The following is an 18,333-nucleotide window of genomic DNA, read 5'->3' on the forward strand; positions in this document are numbered from 1 at the left end:
CATCTCCTCTCTTTACCTGATGATAGCCAGAACAGGTCACATTCAACCTCCCACTGATCCCAACACGGCTTTGGGTTTCTCCGCTTCTCAGAAGGACTTGAGCTGCCTGAACACTCTGTGTGCTATGGAACACACAACTTTCATCGGGAAAAATATTCAGATTCAAAAACATTAACAAAACTAAAAGAATCAGAGCTCTGGGTCAGAGCTATGGAAACACAAATTCATCACCTTATTGTGACTTTTACTTCCCCTGAAGATAGTACATTGACCTAATGAATGAAAAAGGATTCTCAAATATCATTTTAATCTGTAGGATGCACACTGAGCTCCATTCATTTTCTCCACCAGTGTATGTCCCACCATTATTTCAGCCCACAGATACCAGGGCCACGCTTGCTGCGATACCAACTGAGAGACATCAGGTATACGATCGAGTATCATATCATTCTTTTATTTAAAAGAAGAACAGAATAGGAATAGGAAACAACAATAATTTAACACAGTTTTGGAATGATCACGATCCACATACAGGGCTGGGTGAGGCCCGATGATGGGTGATACGACAAAACCTATGCTCGAAACAAGGCTGAGCAAGAACATTTAAGAAAAGCAGACAAACCTTTAAAAAGTTAGGACTTTTCATGTTCCAACGGTCAAAAAAAAAAAAAGAAGGTTCCGCACAGACCATGTAAAACCCAACACACCATGGACTACAGTGACACATTAAATAGAATTACCATCTATACATACATAGGCAAAAATAGAAAGTTCTATTTCATACATGATAACCCTTTACAGAAACTGTTTGGAAATAAGGCGTTACTTCCCCACGGATGGCTGAGCTACATATCCTCCTACAAGCTCCTCTACAGGTTTTAAAACTAAATACTACATCTAAAAACGATGTCCTCTGGTCAGTTGCCAAACTAATGCTACTTAACAAACAGAATCGATAGCTCAATCACGTACTCTTCTAATACTCTTCCGGCAACTCTACGATCTTCCGTTTTTTCAAACAGGGGTAGAAATAGAACTCCACATGTTCCACGATACAGTACTACACAAATGGAGTATTTAAGGAACGACTTGGTTGTCCTATGGCACGATGCTGTTTCATTTCTTCCATACGCTTTGAAGGGACTGTCACTCAGGGTTTCATTTGGTCTAACTTTCTTCCTCCTAAGGGGCCGAGATCAAAGTACAGGGCACTGTGATGAGACTTCAAAGCGAAAAATAACCTCATCGACATTCTATCACAAAAGGAACACTGGGAACGCGTTATAAAAGGATCTGGCACGCTCGACTCAGATACGCCCATGGATTAAAGCTCATCATGATAGAAATATTCATCGTGAAGCTGTCGTCCATAATCTGTGGCTTCGCTGGTGAGGAACAAGTCCTGGTTCTCCAGAATCTCTGCTCCCGAAAGCTTTCGATCGCTATTCAAATCCATTTCATCGATGAGATGAAGAGCCTTGAACAACAAAAACATAGGGTGTCAAGTCTAGTATTTTCAGCAAGGTGTTGCCATTTTTATGAGATTCAATGGACACAAACCATCTATGTATTTCTCTCGTTCACACTTCACATCCAACTTCATAAGAAGTCAGTGGCCAACAGAACTTCTGAAACACTGATCGAAATGCCACATACTGTACTCATCACTTTTCCAAGTATCTAAGAAGATGACACATTATAACTGGGTCTCTCTATGGCTTTTCTCATGATCTCCTTCTTACTTATTTCCAGGTGTTTTCTCCTTTTCTCTACTCAGATCCAATGCATAATATCTATCATTTCAGCTAAACAAACTTAACCCCCTTTTTGGCCACTCACTAAACGTACACTTTGCTATTCTACTCACTGGACTACAAAAGTAACACATAAGACTATCTTGATTTCCTTCTGACCTTGACAATCTACACTAGTTCACAAACTTAAATCAACCTACAGCAATGCAATCATCTTAACTAGGCAGGGGAGACAACCCTAAAAAAATTATTATTCATAAAAAATTGAAGGCTTCTTCTGACCTTTTTATTTTTTTCTCATTTTTCCTTTAGGATGTCTAATTTTTGAAAGGATTTCTTTATTTTTACAGGGAGGAGAATGCATGGAGAAAAAGGAGAGAAACATCAACCTGTGAGATACACAGGTCTGTTGCTGCTCACAGGCCGCCAAATGGGAACCTGGCCTAACACACAGGCGTGTGTCCTGACTGGATATCAAACAGGCGATCTCTCGGTTTGCGGCCCTTCGCTCAATCCACTGAGCACTTCTGGCTGTAGCTATTCTGACACATTTCAGCTTCAGTCACCTTCCATGTCCTCTCCTGTGGATGCGATCGACCTGGTGAGAATTTTTTTTCCCAAGCTCAAAACAGTTTTTAAACATGTTCATTTTCATGCCTTTCAGTGCTTCTGCAGGTTTCTGTTTTTACCACTTCCACGTCAGCAAGATATTGGCCGTGAAACACTTTTTTCATTCGGGGAAAATTCGAGGAAATAACGAGGGTGGTGTGTGGGGGTCGTGCTCTTTCTGTCAAAACCTGATGAACACTCAAGAAGCACTGAAATGTCCACGGCATGAAAATGGGCAAACTTGTTGACAATTCTTCAAATACAATTCACTGACACTAAATACAGCCTCTCACGATGATACCGCCTGATACATGGGTTTGGGAAACATTCCCTGAGTGGGGAAGCTTGCACTACTAGGATCCATCCCACCCAAAAATAATTACATTTCTTTGGGGCCTCCCTCAGAAAGTCCTTGGTGACTTCTCTCCCTCCACTGACATTTAAAACTTCTTTTCCTAACAACATCACCAAACGTGCAGGAGTGACGAGTCATTCTTCGGCGCTCACCTCCTCCTGCGCAATGCCCTGGTTGTTGGGTACCACCCAAGACAACAGCTCCTGAGGATCCAGCCTGCCATCGGCATCTTTGTCATAATCGTTGACGAATCGATCTTTCTCCACCAGTATCCACTCTGGATCTTCAGTGGCTGCTTCAGAGTAAAACATATAAAATAAATAAACACACAAGAATAACACATATGGAAAGAGTTACACAGATCCCTAGAATCAGAGGAGCCAAAACAAAAACAAGTACATATTCTATGACTGTATCAGGCTGCCTCAAGGTTCTTGAAAACAAACACCACATCCGATTTTAACGACGGTCACGGTAAGGGAGGCTTTCGAGCAGTGCCTCTGAAGAAGGACAGCTGTACAAAGAGAAGGCTGCGTAAACAAACGCCTCGCATTCCAAACGATCACAACTCAACTCCCACAATCTACATTGGTGTTAACAGCACGTTCTATTTCCATTTCAGTCAAGATCGACATGAAAACATACAAAGCTTTGTTGAACGGCATCAGCCTAGGCCTCCTTATTCATTGAATTTCCTAACGACATTATCTTTCTCTCAAAATGAAGACATATCTTTGAAGCTACACACGGGACTAAAGCATGCAGGACAGCCTTCTCCGATACCCTATTACATCCCTTTCTTTTGCTCGTGCTACATTTTACTTGGCAAAACATGTACAGATCGTGACAACTTCTTCAAATAATTGGCCGTCCGCCCCTTCCGCGCACCCCTAGGCAGCTTACCTGGATCCCGCCTGTAGTCGCCAAGAAATTCTTCCAGACTCACAAACCCATCGCTGTTTTTGTCATGTTCTTCTAAAGCCTCTTGAATGACAAATTCCTATGGTATAAAATGGATTAGTGACAGATTTCCAATCCTACCACCTTCTGAATCACCCCTACCACAGAACTTCTTTTAAAATCATGCTCATCTTCACCACACACTTTAAAAACACTCACTAAACAACTCGGTCCTTTGCCTTCTCCCTCGGGTCAGCGACCCCCACCCCCCGAACCCTCCTTCCAAGTCCTCATCTTAGGCAGGGAGACCTTGGGGTCTTTCAGTCTCTGAAAAATCTTCTTCTTATACAATTCATTGGAATGATTTAGTAAGCACAGGGTAAACTCATGGAATTTCAAGAGTTCCCTGAAAATTTATCTTCCTGACCGTCATATAATCGACTTCCTCGGGATGCTCAAAAGCGATGAACTCTTCAAGGTTCAGACCGGGATTGGAATCCTGGTTAGCTTTCTCAAATCGCTTCTTGTCCTTTAAATGAAGCTGGGAAAATTAAATAGGGAACATGTTTAAATGGATCGTCGCAAAATATCATAAATACTACTTTGAACGATAAAAACCATGTGCGGATCAAGCACATGTTCCGAGATTATTTTATCTTTGCCTCCTCCCTGAGAAGGTTGCCCGGAAAATAACATTTATGAAAAGCGGCACACACACAGGTTCCAGAGTCAGAGAAACTCACATCTGAATGCCAACAGCGCTGCTCCATGGCTGTTTTATTTCAGGAAAAATGCCTACCGTCTCTGGTCTCCTCCACAATAACACTGGGATCCTCTGACACCAAGAGCAAAAGCGGACATCAGTGTGTATGACTGTATCGAACCGGTAATACAAAGCTCTGCTGAGCGATGACCATCAACTACACAACAAGGCTGTGGATGACGCTTTGAACCACTGATCTACGTGGTCAGGGCTCCGTCTTCCTTTTTAAAACCAGTGCACATACGTCTTCAATCAAGTAGCTTCTGGTAGGTACAAGGCTACTTTTTATTATTCTCTCACCATGACTTTTGTCATCGACAGGCTGGAAGTTGCTAGTGCCCTATTATAATCTTGCACAAATTCTATTTTGAGAATTTCTGGCAGTACGCTTTTCTTTCCATACTTTTAAAAAGGCCAGTTTCAGAGATCCTAGAAGCTTTTCATTCACATATTTCACTGTGAACAACACATGCTCCTTTCCTTTTCCTATAACTTAGGGATCATTCATTTGCCTGAACAACATTTCCTTCACAGTGACTGACTGACAGAGGACATGCTTGCTTCTTCCCACAAAAAATTCACCTTTTAAACACTCACAATCCACGGCTCATTTCGCTGCTTTTAACCAAATGGTTCATAGCTTTAAATAACTACAACACATACTTGACATTTTATGTTCACATAGGACATAGGGAAAAAGAGACAAACGACAACTTGTTCTTAAGCTGATCAATTTCATGTTGAATAAAACCTCTATGAGGAACACTGAGTGCTGAGATTTCCCTATAAAAGAACATTTCGATCTAGAGCAAAAATTCACATGTTCAGCAAAGGGACACGAATTTGCACGATTGGAAGAAATCAAAATACTGAAAAGTTTTTTATAGCATTTTCAATCATGGTCATTTGAAAAACACTATTTCAGTACACCTCAGGTTCTATACAACTCTTAGCTGCAGATAACGTACTGTTTTTCTAAACTGACAAACTTCTACACAGATAAATATCACTAATGACTCTCGATTTCTTTGAGCCTCAACACTCTTTCCCTCAGGATACACACCTAGTCCTCCAGTGCATGATCTAGAACACTACGTGCACCACTAACACAACACAGACTAACAGCAGTCCTTTTATCTTGCAACAGAAACTTCTGAACAACAGAACTGCCATGCTTGCCAGGCTCAATGTATTTTACACGAAGAAATGTGGATTTTGAAATACCAGAACCAAAGTCTAGGTTTCCAAAGTTCCAACTACTTCCATGTAATATCATGTCTTACATAACAGAATTACAGTCATACAGAATCTTAAAAAATGGCTTATTTTAAATACTGCAGCCAATAAGGAAGACAGTACTACAGTGCCTCAGTAACTTAAAATTGTATGACCATATGATCCAGCAATTCTAATTACACTTGCACACACACAGATTTACCTGCCCCTAAAACTTGAAAGTAGGATCTCACACATACACTTATAGACCAGAGTTCATAGCAGCAATGTTCACAAAAGCCAAAGAGTTGAAGCCACCCAAGGGTCCATCAGCTTACTAAAATTGGCTTCTCAGAACACAGACACACACACACACGCACGCACACACGCTAGATGATTCCACTTCCATGAGCTACTGAGAATACTCCAACTCAGAGAGACAGGGCAATGTGGGTTGCCAGTGGGTAGGGAAGGGGACACAGGAAATTATTAAGTTTACAATTTCAGTTTTGCAAGATGCAGTTCTACAGATTAATTGCATAGCTATGTGAATGTACTTCATGCTACTGAACACTGAAAAATGGCTAAAATGGTAAATTTTATCTTCTGTGTATACTACCACAATTTTCAAATTTTTTAAAATAATTGATGTTTATAAATTTTTTCACTTAAAAATGGGTATGGGCCTCTTAGAAAATCTTGCTTCTTAGAAACTAAGACAGAAACCAAAGAATTAAATGATGAGATACATATTCAAAATACAAACAATCAAGAAACACTAACTCTAGAAATGAGAACAAATGATACACCCGGGACACTGACATGCAACAGTAACGTAGCTGGTCACAACAGGAATGCTACACAGGGCTACAGAGGAAACCATCACAGTGACCGCAGAGGTGCAACAGGGCACTAGCTGCCCATAGGACGAGGCGATGCTGCCTGCGACCCCAGGCCCTCCTGTGCTCATTCCTTCAAGAAGGTCTAGTCAACCGGTATGATCAGAAAGACTGGCATGTGCACATACACTCACCTGCCTGAAGGACTCCTCTTCTGCATCATCCAAAGCTGTGTGCTCATCAAAGTCGATCACGCGATCATACATCTGAATGTTGTATTCATCCCAGGACACCATACCGTCACCGTTTTTATCGTATTCAACAAATTGCTGTTTTGCTTCTTGCATGGCATAATGTTTAAAAGACATTTGAATCCATGAACTGAGTTCACCTGTGACAATTTCCCAAAACAAAGTAAACATTAACAGTGATTCTCACACACTGAGGATTTCTAAGCCATCTAGGGAAGATAATAACAGGATTCCAAGTTGGCAAACGCAGAATGAGAATGGGCAATGTTGCGGTCATAGAAATAAGAATAGGAATAGGAAGTGCGAAACCTCTGAGGGGACACAGTTCGTGTTTGGTTCACTGGGGATTTCCAAATGCCTAGGAGGCCCCTGGTTCAATAAGTACTTACTGAAGGAATGACCGATGGAAAGGACAAAGATTTTCCTTCACGGTGTATATTTTTCTCCCTAACTGATCCCTCCAGAAATTGGCACCCTGAGGAAGTAAGTAATGTTCTTTGCATGAAAATAATAAGACCAGTGGTTAATAGAGGTCTTGTCGACCAAGACTTTGACTGGCATGTGATGCCTAAAAAATAGACATGCTTGGGCTCTGGTTGTTACCAAAAACCCTAAGGAACCAAGGGTGACCTTAGAAGGTCATAAAAGCCAACAAGGAAAAAGGCCTGGTATAGTGGGCAAAAAGGTTATGCACAGGTAAGATGTGTCTGGCACACCTTCCTCCAAAGAAGCCCTTTTTTTCCCTAATGTGGGACATTGGAAAATTAATACCTTCCTTTTCTCATCTAGTGGTTATGGATTGAATGATGTCTTTTAACCCTGTTGCCAAATCTGTTGCCCCCAGAACACAACAAGGAGGCCAGCCTGTTAAATCAAGCACGCCGTTGTCCGGGGACAGCCAGCTGACCTGGAGTCTGCATGAACCTTCCCCATGTGGGAAGGCCACCCTTCCCTCCACACCCCCACTCTTATTAGGGATCTCTGGGCCCAAGGGTAGGTAGGACGACAACCATGTCCAGCTTAAAGCAGCTAGAGGAGCTTGAGACCTTTGCCCATTGTCCCTTATACGATTATAAAGGGTCTTAAGTCTGAGAGGGAGGGATTGTTACTTTTTATTGTTAAAATAATTAATTAATTTATTAGTTATTTTTTAAAAAGAGAAGAATATATGAAAGGGTGAAGCGGGAGAGCTTGTATGTACGACCCATGGGCATGGACTTGGGGGGAAGGATTGCTGGGGGGGGGTGCTGGGCGGAGGGGAGCAAAGGGGAAAAAATTGGGACTATTATAACAATATAATCAATAAAATATACTTAATAAAATAAAAGATTTAAATAAAAGTTGATAGGGTACATCACTTGAATTAAGCAATGAGGAAAGGCAGTTACACAGCAATTTATTTAGAATATTCTTTTAAAAATCTGTGCATTTCACTTGTGCCTACAAACTGTACTTAAGAACAGTGAGATTTTCTTGTTTTTTTTTTTTTTTTTTTTTTTGGATAAATTAAAAACAACTTAATGAGGATCCAATTTGGGTTCTAGTCCTTGCTTTCCCACTGATTTAAGGAACACATTTATGGGCCTCCGTTTCATCTCTATCTACAAAGAAAGGAGAACAAGATGATTCTCAAGCTGCTACTACCTGTGATACACTCTCATAAACTTAATTCACAGGCAGCAGGTATTTCTACACTTGCTTACAAAAAGAAGCATGTTACTACAATTAGAAAAAAAGCATGTATCGAAAGAGCTATATATCACTTAATGTCTTTACTTGGTCTTTGGCAATGTCTCCAGAATGAATCCTATGTTGATACTGACAAAATCCCTATGATGCCAAGGTTGTTTGCTCAAGGCATGACTTTCACATACATACAGGCTCAATGGTGTCTCTTTATCACTAAGGAATGCACTGAGTTTTACTTGGTATCCTGTGTGTGCCTGCAGACTTCCAGGTATACCAGAGGGAAGGGACTAGGAAGGGGAGTGAAGAGTAAAGGAACATTTTACTTTGGGGGGTGGGCATGCAATCCAGTATACAGATGACGTATCACAGAATTAAAGACATAACGGACATTTCGGACATAGAGTCTCATGGACCTATGTCACACTAATCCTTTAAATTTTAAAAACATTAGTGGGAACTATGCACTCGTAGGCGTAAAACATACTCCTTACGGCCTTCCTACCCTCTCACAGGACCTCGCGTTCACCGGCACACTAGCCATTGGCCCTGAACACACCCCGCTTCCCACACGCGTCCAGGGCTCGCTGTGGAGGACGTCCTTACTTTCGGTGAGAAAGCCATCAGAGTCCAAGTCGATTTTCTTTATGATTGACTTCAGCCTCTTGTGCTGCTCTTCGGGGGTGAGTTTCACATACTCGTCGACTTCTTCCTTTGGAGCGCAAGCGACACACAGGGGTCAGGCGTTACTACCACCGGAGCAAAATGGTGGAGCAAAACACGGCTATGCTAGCCGGCGCCTCCCAGTCGCCTCAACCTGCTCTCCAAGGCCCCTGCCCCTCCACACCCTCGGTGACCCTGCCTGCTGCGGGAGGAAGGAGGGTTTGGACCCCGGGACCCCCAGCGGGCGGCATCCCGCGCAGCGCTGAGGTCGGGCCGCCCGGGACCCAGCCTGGGACCCATCGAGGCCGCGCTCCCAGGCCCGTCTCGGCCGCCTCACCTGGCCGCCCAGCAGCGCCTCGCGATCGTAGTCCGAGCGGTGCTCGCCGTGCCCGTCCCCAGCGCCGGCGGCCGTTGCGCGCAGCAGCAGCAACAGGAGCGGCAGCACCCGACGCGCCGCGAGACTCGGGACCAGCCCCATCGCGCCGGCCGCCGCGGACACTGGACGAGGCGGGGGGCCGGCGGCGCTCGGTGGCGCGGCCTACGTGGGAGCACGCAGCGCGGAGGGGCGGGGGTGCCGTCCCTCCAGTCCCGCGAGCTCAGACCCAATCCACGATTGCGCAGTACGACGCCCCGGGCCAACCTATATAGTCCCCGCGGAGGGGGCGGGGTGAAAGCCCGCGTATATGATTGGTCAGTGGCGAGGGGGCGGAGCTGAAGGGAGGGGCGAGGGAGGGGAAAACCCCTGTGGGTGACTTTTCCAAAATACACCCAGCCGCGGTCTAAGGTGGGCGGGTTCTTGCCAGAACCTCCTGTCCATCCCACGTGTCTGGCACTGTTTCACTCAGCGAGAAAAAGGCCGGACATTTACCTGAACGCAGTACAGAAGTTAGAAAAAATCTGCCCTGGAGGACCAATGGACAGTATCCATTTTCCAGTTTTCAACGTATCATGTATCTCTACCGATTTAGTTCACTGCACTAGGACGAACAAGCGCAAGCACACAAGCGAGATTTTTGTATCCGGGGCTCAATTTCGTGACTTTACAGTTCTGTGTGCTTGGCTAAGTTGCTTGGCTCATCAAAACCTGTCTGTTCATTTTTAAAATAGGGGTAGGAAAGTAAACGATGATTGCATGAAAAGAATTGCAAGTACCTAGGAAACCCTTTACCAAGAAGATGACACGTTTTACCTGTTCTTGACCTTTCTATAGACGGCATCATACAGCATTTACAACAGTTGGTCATAGGCCCTTCTGTCCTAATGGAAGTGCAATAGTATGATTCCATTAAAGAACCCAGACGCATCAGGTCTGGATCTTCAGTTTCCATAGCTCACCTCTTATATACCTTTGAATAAGTACCTTGATTTTTTAAGAACTCTGTTAAAAAACCAATAATAAAACCTGTCTAGTAAGTTCTATGTGAGAATAGTAAATATTCTATGCACAGTGTCTGACCCATAGACAAAGCTCAAAATTTTTAAAAAATCAAAAATTTTTTTCAAAGAAAGACAGAGGAAAGAACGGAGAGAGAGAGAGAGAGCAAGACAGACAGACAGACAAACAAAGAGAGAAAGAGAAAGAGACCTGCTGTTCCACAATGCTTTAGTTTTGTAAGTGCCCTGACTGGGGATCAGACCTATAAACTTAGTATATCAGGATGATGTTCTAACCAACAGAACTACCTGGCCAGGGCCTGGGACTCAAACCTTTTTTTTTTTCCTTTCCCCATGTGGAAAAGTCCTACTCAGCCTTCCAGATCCAGCACAAGCGTTTCCTAATGTATGCCTTTTCTGACTCCCTGCCACCAAAACTGTTGACCTCTTAGGTCTCTTTGTCCTGTCATTATGCTTTGTATGTTTCTCTGCTATAGCAATTAGCACGGTCTGCTGTGACTATCTGCTGACATTACTTACTAAAAGAACGAGGGAGCCTTGAGATCACGAACGGACACCTATAGGGCAGTGAATTAAGGGACAATTTAGATGGAATGACCATACAATTCGAGGGATTTTTGTGGCCTTAATCTTCTTTTCATCTGTTGAGGACAGAAGACATGAACAGCCCATTGTTAGCAGAGAGGGGATAACTGATGACGATAAGGCCCTGACCACCTTTTGTGAAATTGCAGTCCCTACTCCATCCTCCTGATCCTTATTTTATTCACTGTACAGCTTATCACCTTATCATATAACCTGTTATGTTTACTGTTTATTGTCTGTCTCCACCTTGTTCAAAAAAGCAAGGAAAATAATTTAAAGTTGTTTATTTACTAACTCCAAGCATCTAGAAGAGCATCAGATGTGTGATAGGTGTGCAACACCCTTTTGTTAAATAAAACCAATGAAACAGCAACTTTCCTAAAAAGGCCAGAGGGGACAGGAGCCAGAACGTAGCCCACAATATTGTTCTGTCCTGTTGGAAAATAATACACCTGCCAAAAAGGACTCCTCCTGGTTCATTGGACTCAGATTCATAACCAGAAGCTAGCAGCCATTGTTTGCACAGGTGCCTCAGTCAGTCTGCATTTCAGTGAAAAGCCACAGACTGGGCTGTCAAACCTCTGGCACTGGGCTGCTGTCTGCAGAGTGGACCCTTAGACAGACCTCCTAGGAGCAAATTGGGCCGAGATGGGCAACCTGCAATCAGAGGGATGGCCTCTCTTACATCTCCACGGACCAATGAGGACCCACTGGTACAGAAATGGACCAATCGGGGGCGGGGGCGGGGGCGGGCACTCTTCTCCACCCTCATTGGCCGTGGCGGACTGGCTTCCCTGGGCACCGATGGGCTGGCGCGACCGATGCCGGCCCTTCACCCCGCACCGGAGGCTCCTGGGGGCATAGAGTGGCTGACAGGACCCTGGGACCTGCGGTGCGCAGTGTCCACCACGCCGACAGTCTCATTCGGAGGTACACGACACTGAATGCTATGCCTTCCCACCCGCTGCAGGTGACAAGCGACAGGGATGGGTGAAGTGTCTGAGCTCCCACTTGGATAAAGATGACAATTACGGGCTAGATTTTCTCCTGTTTTGTTCAGAACTGTGATTTCAGGAAGTATGTCTGGGCGGGTGTCAGATCAGCCCTACGAGCCCGGCTCTCGTGAGGGGCCGCCTAGAGCGTCCCGGACTGTTGCCCCGCGTTATGAAGCGCGTTCACCGTTCCCACCTCCGCGAGACCCGCTGTGGGCATAAGGCCGTGGGAAGGAGCCGAAGGCGAGAGACCGGACAGGGGGACGGAGGCGGCGGCGCTCGCGCAGCGAAGAACAGAGCGCCGGCCTCCACGCTCCGCGGCGCCTCGTCGCAGGCCTCTGCGCCTGCGCGCGGGTCACGTGTGCGCCGCCGCAGCCCCGCCCCCTTCCCGGCGGGACGCTCGGTGCTGCTGCCCGCGCTGCGCGGGGCGGCGGGTGAGTGTCCGCGGGGGGCGCGCGTCCCCGGTACCTGGCGGGCCTGGGCGGGGACGCCGCGCTGCGGAGATCCTCGGGGAGGCCGCGGGCACGTAGCGGCGGCGGGTACGCCCTCCCACCCCTCCCTTCCCTTGGGCGTGCGAGCGGAGAGCGCCGGGAGCGCGACTGGGGGAGGGGAGCCGGCGCTGAGGAGGGCCCGGGGGTCGTCCCGGGAGGCCTGCGGGACAGGTGGGCAGGGCGGCGCGGTGTGGAGCGTCCCCGCTCGGCCAGGGGTTTCCGGAGAAGCCTCCCCGCCGGCCCCCGTTGACGGGGCAGGGCCGCCGCCCGCGCGCTGTCAGCGGCTTTTCCGCGCTCTGCCGGGGCAGCAGGGCGGGAGCGGCGGCCCCAGCGTGAGGGGCCTCGCCGGGCCTCGCACCTGGCAGCGCCCCCTTCACGGCGCCTCAGCCGCGCCTTTTCCCGCGGGGCGGCCCTGGAGCGGCATCTGCTGCCTCAGAGCAGCTGCCTGCGGCCCGCGGCCCGCACTCCCCTTCCGCTCGTGCCCCGCCGTCCCCCACGACAAACGCGGTTCCCGGGTTCTGTTAACAGTCCGTGGCCGCTCCCGTGTGTGTGTCACCAGCGTGCGCGGGCTTTGAGGCAGGCAGCGTTCCGGGACGGCTTTGAGGGCCCAGGGATGTGAGTTTGAGCCCCTCGGCAGCTCGCGCATCTCTCCGGGACGCCTCGTGTCCTCATCCGAGAAAAAGGAGAGCATTTTCCCCCCGTCGGTTTGTGATGCTAAGGAAGCCTTCGTTCTGGCAGATGAGATTCCTGGCGCTCGGAGAGGTTCCGTGGCTCCCGACAGGCGCAGGGATGGGTCCCCTCCGGGCCTCCCACTGCATCGCGCCGGCCCGTCATGCACGGGCTCGGGGACCCCCGCCGATGAAGACGTCCCTGTCAGCCGGGGGACCAGCGTGGGTCCCAGCAAGGACTGGCGGAGACGGTGAGGGGAAGGGAACACGGCGAGCAGAGATCCCTCAGCGTGCGCTTCGCTCCTCGGCACGCCGTGATTAATGCCGACTCGGTGCCCGTGGCGTGTGGTCTGTGAGTGATGGCAGGGCGACAGCAGCACCGACGAGCACCGCACAGCCTGCGTTCTTGCTGGGGGAGACGGGACGGTGGGTCAGGCAGACAGTAGACGGGGGGTGTGCTCTGGAGACCTGGGGGAGCGTGTGCCGGCGGTGGGAGTCAGGGCACAGCGTTGGCGGTTTTTCAAGGACCCCTTTGGGAGGCCCGAGGCGCCGGGGCGTGCGCGCAGAGAGGGGATGTTCTGGGTGGGGTTCGTCAAGGAACCTGCCCTGACGCAGGAGTGAGTCTGGCCTGTCGGGCGCCATAAAGAGGGTGGTGCGTCCGGAGTGGAATGAACATCGCGGAGGAGAGGACAAGGTGGTCAGAGGGCTGTGGGGACCTAGAAAGTTTAGGGTGTGGCGGGTTCCTGGGAGACCGGCTTTCGCTCTGAGTGATATGGAGAGGCACTGCAGAGCCGTCAACATACGCCCTGGACTTAAAAATTATAACACCTTTATTGAGCTTTAATTCATGTCCCATGAGTCGCCCACTTAAAAAGTGGTTTTTTGGTATAGTCACAGTCGTGCGACCATCGCCATGGTGAGATCTAGAACGTTTCTGTCATCCCCCAGAGAAACCCTGTACTGCTCAGCGGTCACCTTGTTCCCCTCCGGCTGCCTAGTCCTAGACAAGCAGCCGTGTTCCATGGTCACCCATGCTGTAGCATCTGTAAACACTTCCTTTTTCTGCATAAATAATATTCCATCGTATGGATACATATACTATTTTAATCCATCAGTTGATAGGTACTTGGGTGGCTCCCACTTTTTGGCTGTTATGAATACTACTGCTGTGAATACCTGTGTGTTAGTTTCTGCTTGGACATATGTTTTCATTGGAGGTGCTGCATTTAAAAGGGACAGATTCACTTGACCGAGGATAAGAGATCTAGGCTCTCATCCCAGAAGGTTTGGTTCCAATTGCTGCTTGCTTTCTTTGTTCATTAGCTCTTCTTACAGAGTTGGGCCATTGTTTCTAGCAATTTCCATGCCCCTTTGTGTTCTACCTAGTTTCTCTGCCTTGGATATCTTTGAGTAAAGATCTGGCCACATTAAGTAGGTTCCCTGAAAAGTTGGCTTTGTCCTATGGAGAGTCTTATGTAATTAAGATATTCTGGTAAAATCTCACTTTTTGAAAATTACTAAGAAGAGCTTACACAGTGTTTCATATACTGGGTCGAGATTCATTACTGGGTCATAAGTCCAGTGAAAGCAGCATTTAAAATATAGAATAGAGAAGAAAAACGCAGAGTGTAACTCACAGAACAGGGGTAAATACTACTTCAAGAAACTTGTTTCAGTTACACGTGTGTAAGCTGAGTCAGGATATAAAGTATTTGCGTGTGTGTGTTTATAGATGGTAATAAAAAAAAGTTTGAAGCCTCTGGGTTCAGATGTCTTAGACTGTTCATATAATAACACTGCTTCCCTTCCATTTTATTCTTTTTGAAACCATGGAGTATTTAAAACATGCTATATTAGATCAAAACAGGCAGTATGAAGGAGTAGTTTTATTCTCTGTCGCTAATTTTATGAGACACTTGTGGAAATTAGATTTGTATCTTTTTATGAACAAATATGATTTACTGACAATGTTATGACTGATAGTCTATTTATATTTTATTCTAGGAGTCATACCCATGGGTTTATCTCATAAATGAGCTTCTTGGCGTAGAAGAAAATTAAAGAATGATGGTAAGTGATTAAACTATGTGAAACACTAACCTTTGGGGTTTTTTGGGGGTTTTTTTTGTTTGTTTTTTTGCCTCTTTCTTTCTGCCTTCCATCTATTTAAAAAATTTTTCTTATTTACTGACTTTAGAGAAAGACAGAAAAAGACATTGATTTGTTGTTCTAATTATTTAGGCATTCATTGGTTGATTCTTGCATGTGCTCTGACCTGGGATTGAACCTCCAACCTTCATATTAGGATGATGCTGAGCCACCTGGCCATAGCTCTTCCATCTTTTTAAAAATTTATTATTATTATTTTTGACGTAGTATTTGTTACATTAAGATATTCTGTAGAACACACTTGTTGTAAAGCACAGTAATAAAGTGAACAACCTTGAATGTAGTTTTCAACCCGAGAGACCCAGACTCGCTCCTTCCATTTGTGGGACCTTGGACAGAAATAAAAATGGAAGCCAGCTTCTTTTAGGGCTTAATTTTTAGAAGTCATACATTGTTCCACGCTAAGAGATTGACCTGCTTTTCTACCCAGCGCTTAGCCAGCTCTGGAAGGAGGTGTGCTCTCCCCGGGACAGTCAGGATGTAGGTTTCTGGATCTGGGATGGGGACCAGCACGGTGAAACTCCCTTAAGGACCGGGACAGAGAGCTTCACTTTCCCCACGCTTTTCGAACAGGATTTGCAGGCAGTTCTAAGTATCTTCAGAGATAGGAAAAGGAGGGAATGAAGTTTATAGGGGAACCCAACCTCCCTAGACCCCTTCTTTGAGAGATTTGGGGTCGACATTCTTAACCATTAATTAGATGATTTTACTCTGGATTCCCAGCATGGCAGCTGTGATTTACTTCCTTCCCTTCCCTTCCCTTACCTCATTGGGTTACCTGGGGGAGTCCCAGTTTGGTTTGTGAACCCCTTTCTCTTCTTTCCTGTTCACTTCATTAGTTACTGATCATCTTTGGCTTTTCATATTTTGAAAGTGTGGGGCCCCCAGGGCAGGAGTATATCTACCTGTTCTCTACGTCCTTGTTTGTCCTAACCCACTCTGTGCTCCCCACACCTCAATCACTTCTATGCCTTAAAAGCATAACAAAAAATCCTGAGGTTTTGATTTTTTTTATATCTGTGATTTGGAATTATTTTCCTTCTGCATTTTATATCTTAACACTTTCCTGTAGTGAGGGCCTTTTAATTATAAACTCTATCTTTGGATATTTCTTCTTCTCTTTAAATTTTATTTAATATTACATGCAACACTTACATGGTTCGAAATGTAAACTATAAGACAGTGTTCACTTAGAGAAGTCTGACTTTTCATCCCTATTCTTCCTCTTCTTCACTTGTGGATAATCCTTTCTTTTTCAGTTTTTAAAAACTTGTCCAAATACATGTAAAATTTACCATCTGAATCATTTTTACCTATATTGTTCAGCGGTATTGAGCACGTTCATAGGACTGTAACAATCATCACCATCTTATCACCAGAACGCTTTTGCTCCTCTGAAACAATAACACCCCATTCCCCCTTCTCTAGTCCCTGGCAACCATCATTCTACTTTCTCTCTTGATGACATATTTTTGCCTACTCTAGGTAACAGATAAATGTTGAATCATATAACACTTGCCTTTCTATGACTTGCTTATTTCACTTACCATAATGTCCTCAAGATCGCAGCGTATGTCACAATTTCCTTTTTAAGACTCAATAATATGCTATTGTGTACATACAGTACATTTGGCTTATCTATTCGTTTGTCGATGGCCAGGGTTGCTCCCGCATCTTAGATTTTGAGAATATAGTCACCATGAATGTGGATGCACAAGTTTCTCTTTCAGGCCCTGTTTTCAGTTCTTTTTGATATATACCCAAAAATGGAATTGCTGGATCATACAGTCATTCTATTTACACATTTTTGAGGCTGGTACCCACGTGGCTCACTTGGTTGAGTGTTGTCCCGCAAAGCAAGAAGTCACGGATTCGATTCCTGGTCAGGGCACATGCCTGTGTTGTGGGTGCAGTCCCTGGTTGGGGACATGTGAGAGACAACATACTGATGTTTCTGTCACTCATCGATGTTTCTCTCCTTCTCTTTTTTTCCCCTCCCTTCCCAGGAATTTATATTTATTGATTTAAATTTTTAAAGATTACCTTGCTTTCATGTATTAAACTCAGCTTGGTTGTGATATCCTATGTAAAACTGATTTCCAGATGCGTGACTGTTTGTGCATATGTATGCATATTTTATTTACACAGCCTTGGTTCCTCTAGGGCTTTAACTTTAAAAAGATATAAACTATCAGTAAGAACTCACAAAGTTATCATAGCTTACTGAACAGAATTCCAGCTCATCGTTCTATAATTTTAGGGAAATTCTGCCAGTTAATAAGCTTCTCTGATGAGTTTCATGGTTTGTAAAAATAATACAGGTAAGTGCTACTATTCTTAGAATTTTAATGTACTTCTAGGGTTCACAGACTGGTAGTCTTGTCTTCATACTATTTAAAATACTAAATATTTACTAGAAGGAATTTAAGAGAAAGGTTCTTCCCTGAACTATTTGGAAAGCTGGAAAACCATTTTAAAAAAGAAGGGAATTTCATTTTATAGGCAAGCAGTATTATGGATGGATTTTGATTTTGTGAAAACCAGATACTTTAATGTAGGTACAGACAGAAAAACTTAATACACAATTCTTCATAACAGTTCAAGATTATAAAGGAAGTAGTTAAATGTATAAGTAATTTACATATATATATATATTTTTTAATCCTGGAACAGAGATAACCTAAAGGAATTTTTCCCAGTCTAGGAACAAGTCTCAGAAATCTGTAGATTCATTGGTGAACATTCTAAAATATTGTGTTGTTAGATTACATATTGTAAGAGTTGAATATACAGTACTCCCTCTCTATATCACTGTTCACTTATTACAGCCTCACTGTGTCATGGGATTTTAAAAAATTTTATATTTAATTATTTATCGTGGATTTTTCACTATATTGCGGGATTTTGCAGTAGTGTATACGTGTGGTTTAAGTGACGTAAGTTTATGAGTGTAGAATATGATTAAGAACATAAGTAGTGTTTATAAAAGTGTAGAAAA

At 45.1% G+C, this 18,333-nt stretch overlaps 1 protein-coding gene across 2 annotated transcripts; it reads right to left on the reverse strand.

The window, feature by feature from the left end:
• Positions 1 to 428: 428 nt before the first annotated feature.
• On the reverse strand, positions 429 to 9,637 carry RCN2 (reticulocalbin 2). 2 transcript variants are annotated; one of them, XM_090263617.1, is made up of 7 exons: positions 9,373 to 9,637; positions 8,979 to 9,084; positions 6,630 to 6,826; positions 4,046 to 4,159; positions 3,622 to 3,718; positions 2,871 to 3,010; positions 429 to 1,477 (listed from the first exon to the last, which is right to left on the reverse strand). In XM_090263617.1, the coding sequence occupies exons 1-7, from the start codon at positions 9,511 to 9,513 to the stop codon at positions 1,325 to 1,327; spliced, it is 948 nt and encodes a 315-aa protein (XP_090119743.1). In that variant the 5' UTR covers positions 9,514 to 9,637; the 3' UTR covers positions 429 to 1,324. The 2 variants fall into 2 exon arrangements, with proteins under 2 accessions (XP_090119743.1, XP_090119742.1); XM_090263616.1 differs by having other exon boundaries at positions 2,871 to 3,013.
• Between the last annotated feature and the right edge of the window lie 8,696 nt (positions 9,638 to 18,333).

Source organism: Furipterus horrens, unplaced genomic scaffold, assembly GCF_987537825.1.
Source record: "Furipterus horrens unplaced genomic scaffold, mFurHor1.1.pri manual_scaffold_16, whole genome shotgun sequence".
Lineage (NCBI taxonomy): Eukaryota > Metazoa > Chordata > Mammalia > Chiroptera > Furipteridae > Furipterus > Furipterus horrens.

Coding starts and splice junctions, on each gene's coding strand:
- RCN2 (XM_090263616.1), bottom strand. CDS start 9,513: ATGGGGCTGGTCCCGAGTCTCGCGGCGCGTCGGGTGCTGCCGCTCCTG. Junction 3,719..4,045: donor AGGAAGTCGATTATATGACG/GTCAGGAAGATA, acceptor TTTATACCATAG/GAATTTGTCATTCAAGAGGC. Junction 3,014..3,621: donor CGACTACAGGCGGGATCCAG/GTAAGCTGCCTA, acceptor TTTACTCTGAAG/CAGCCACTGAAGATCCAGAG.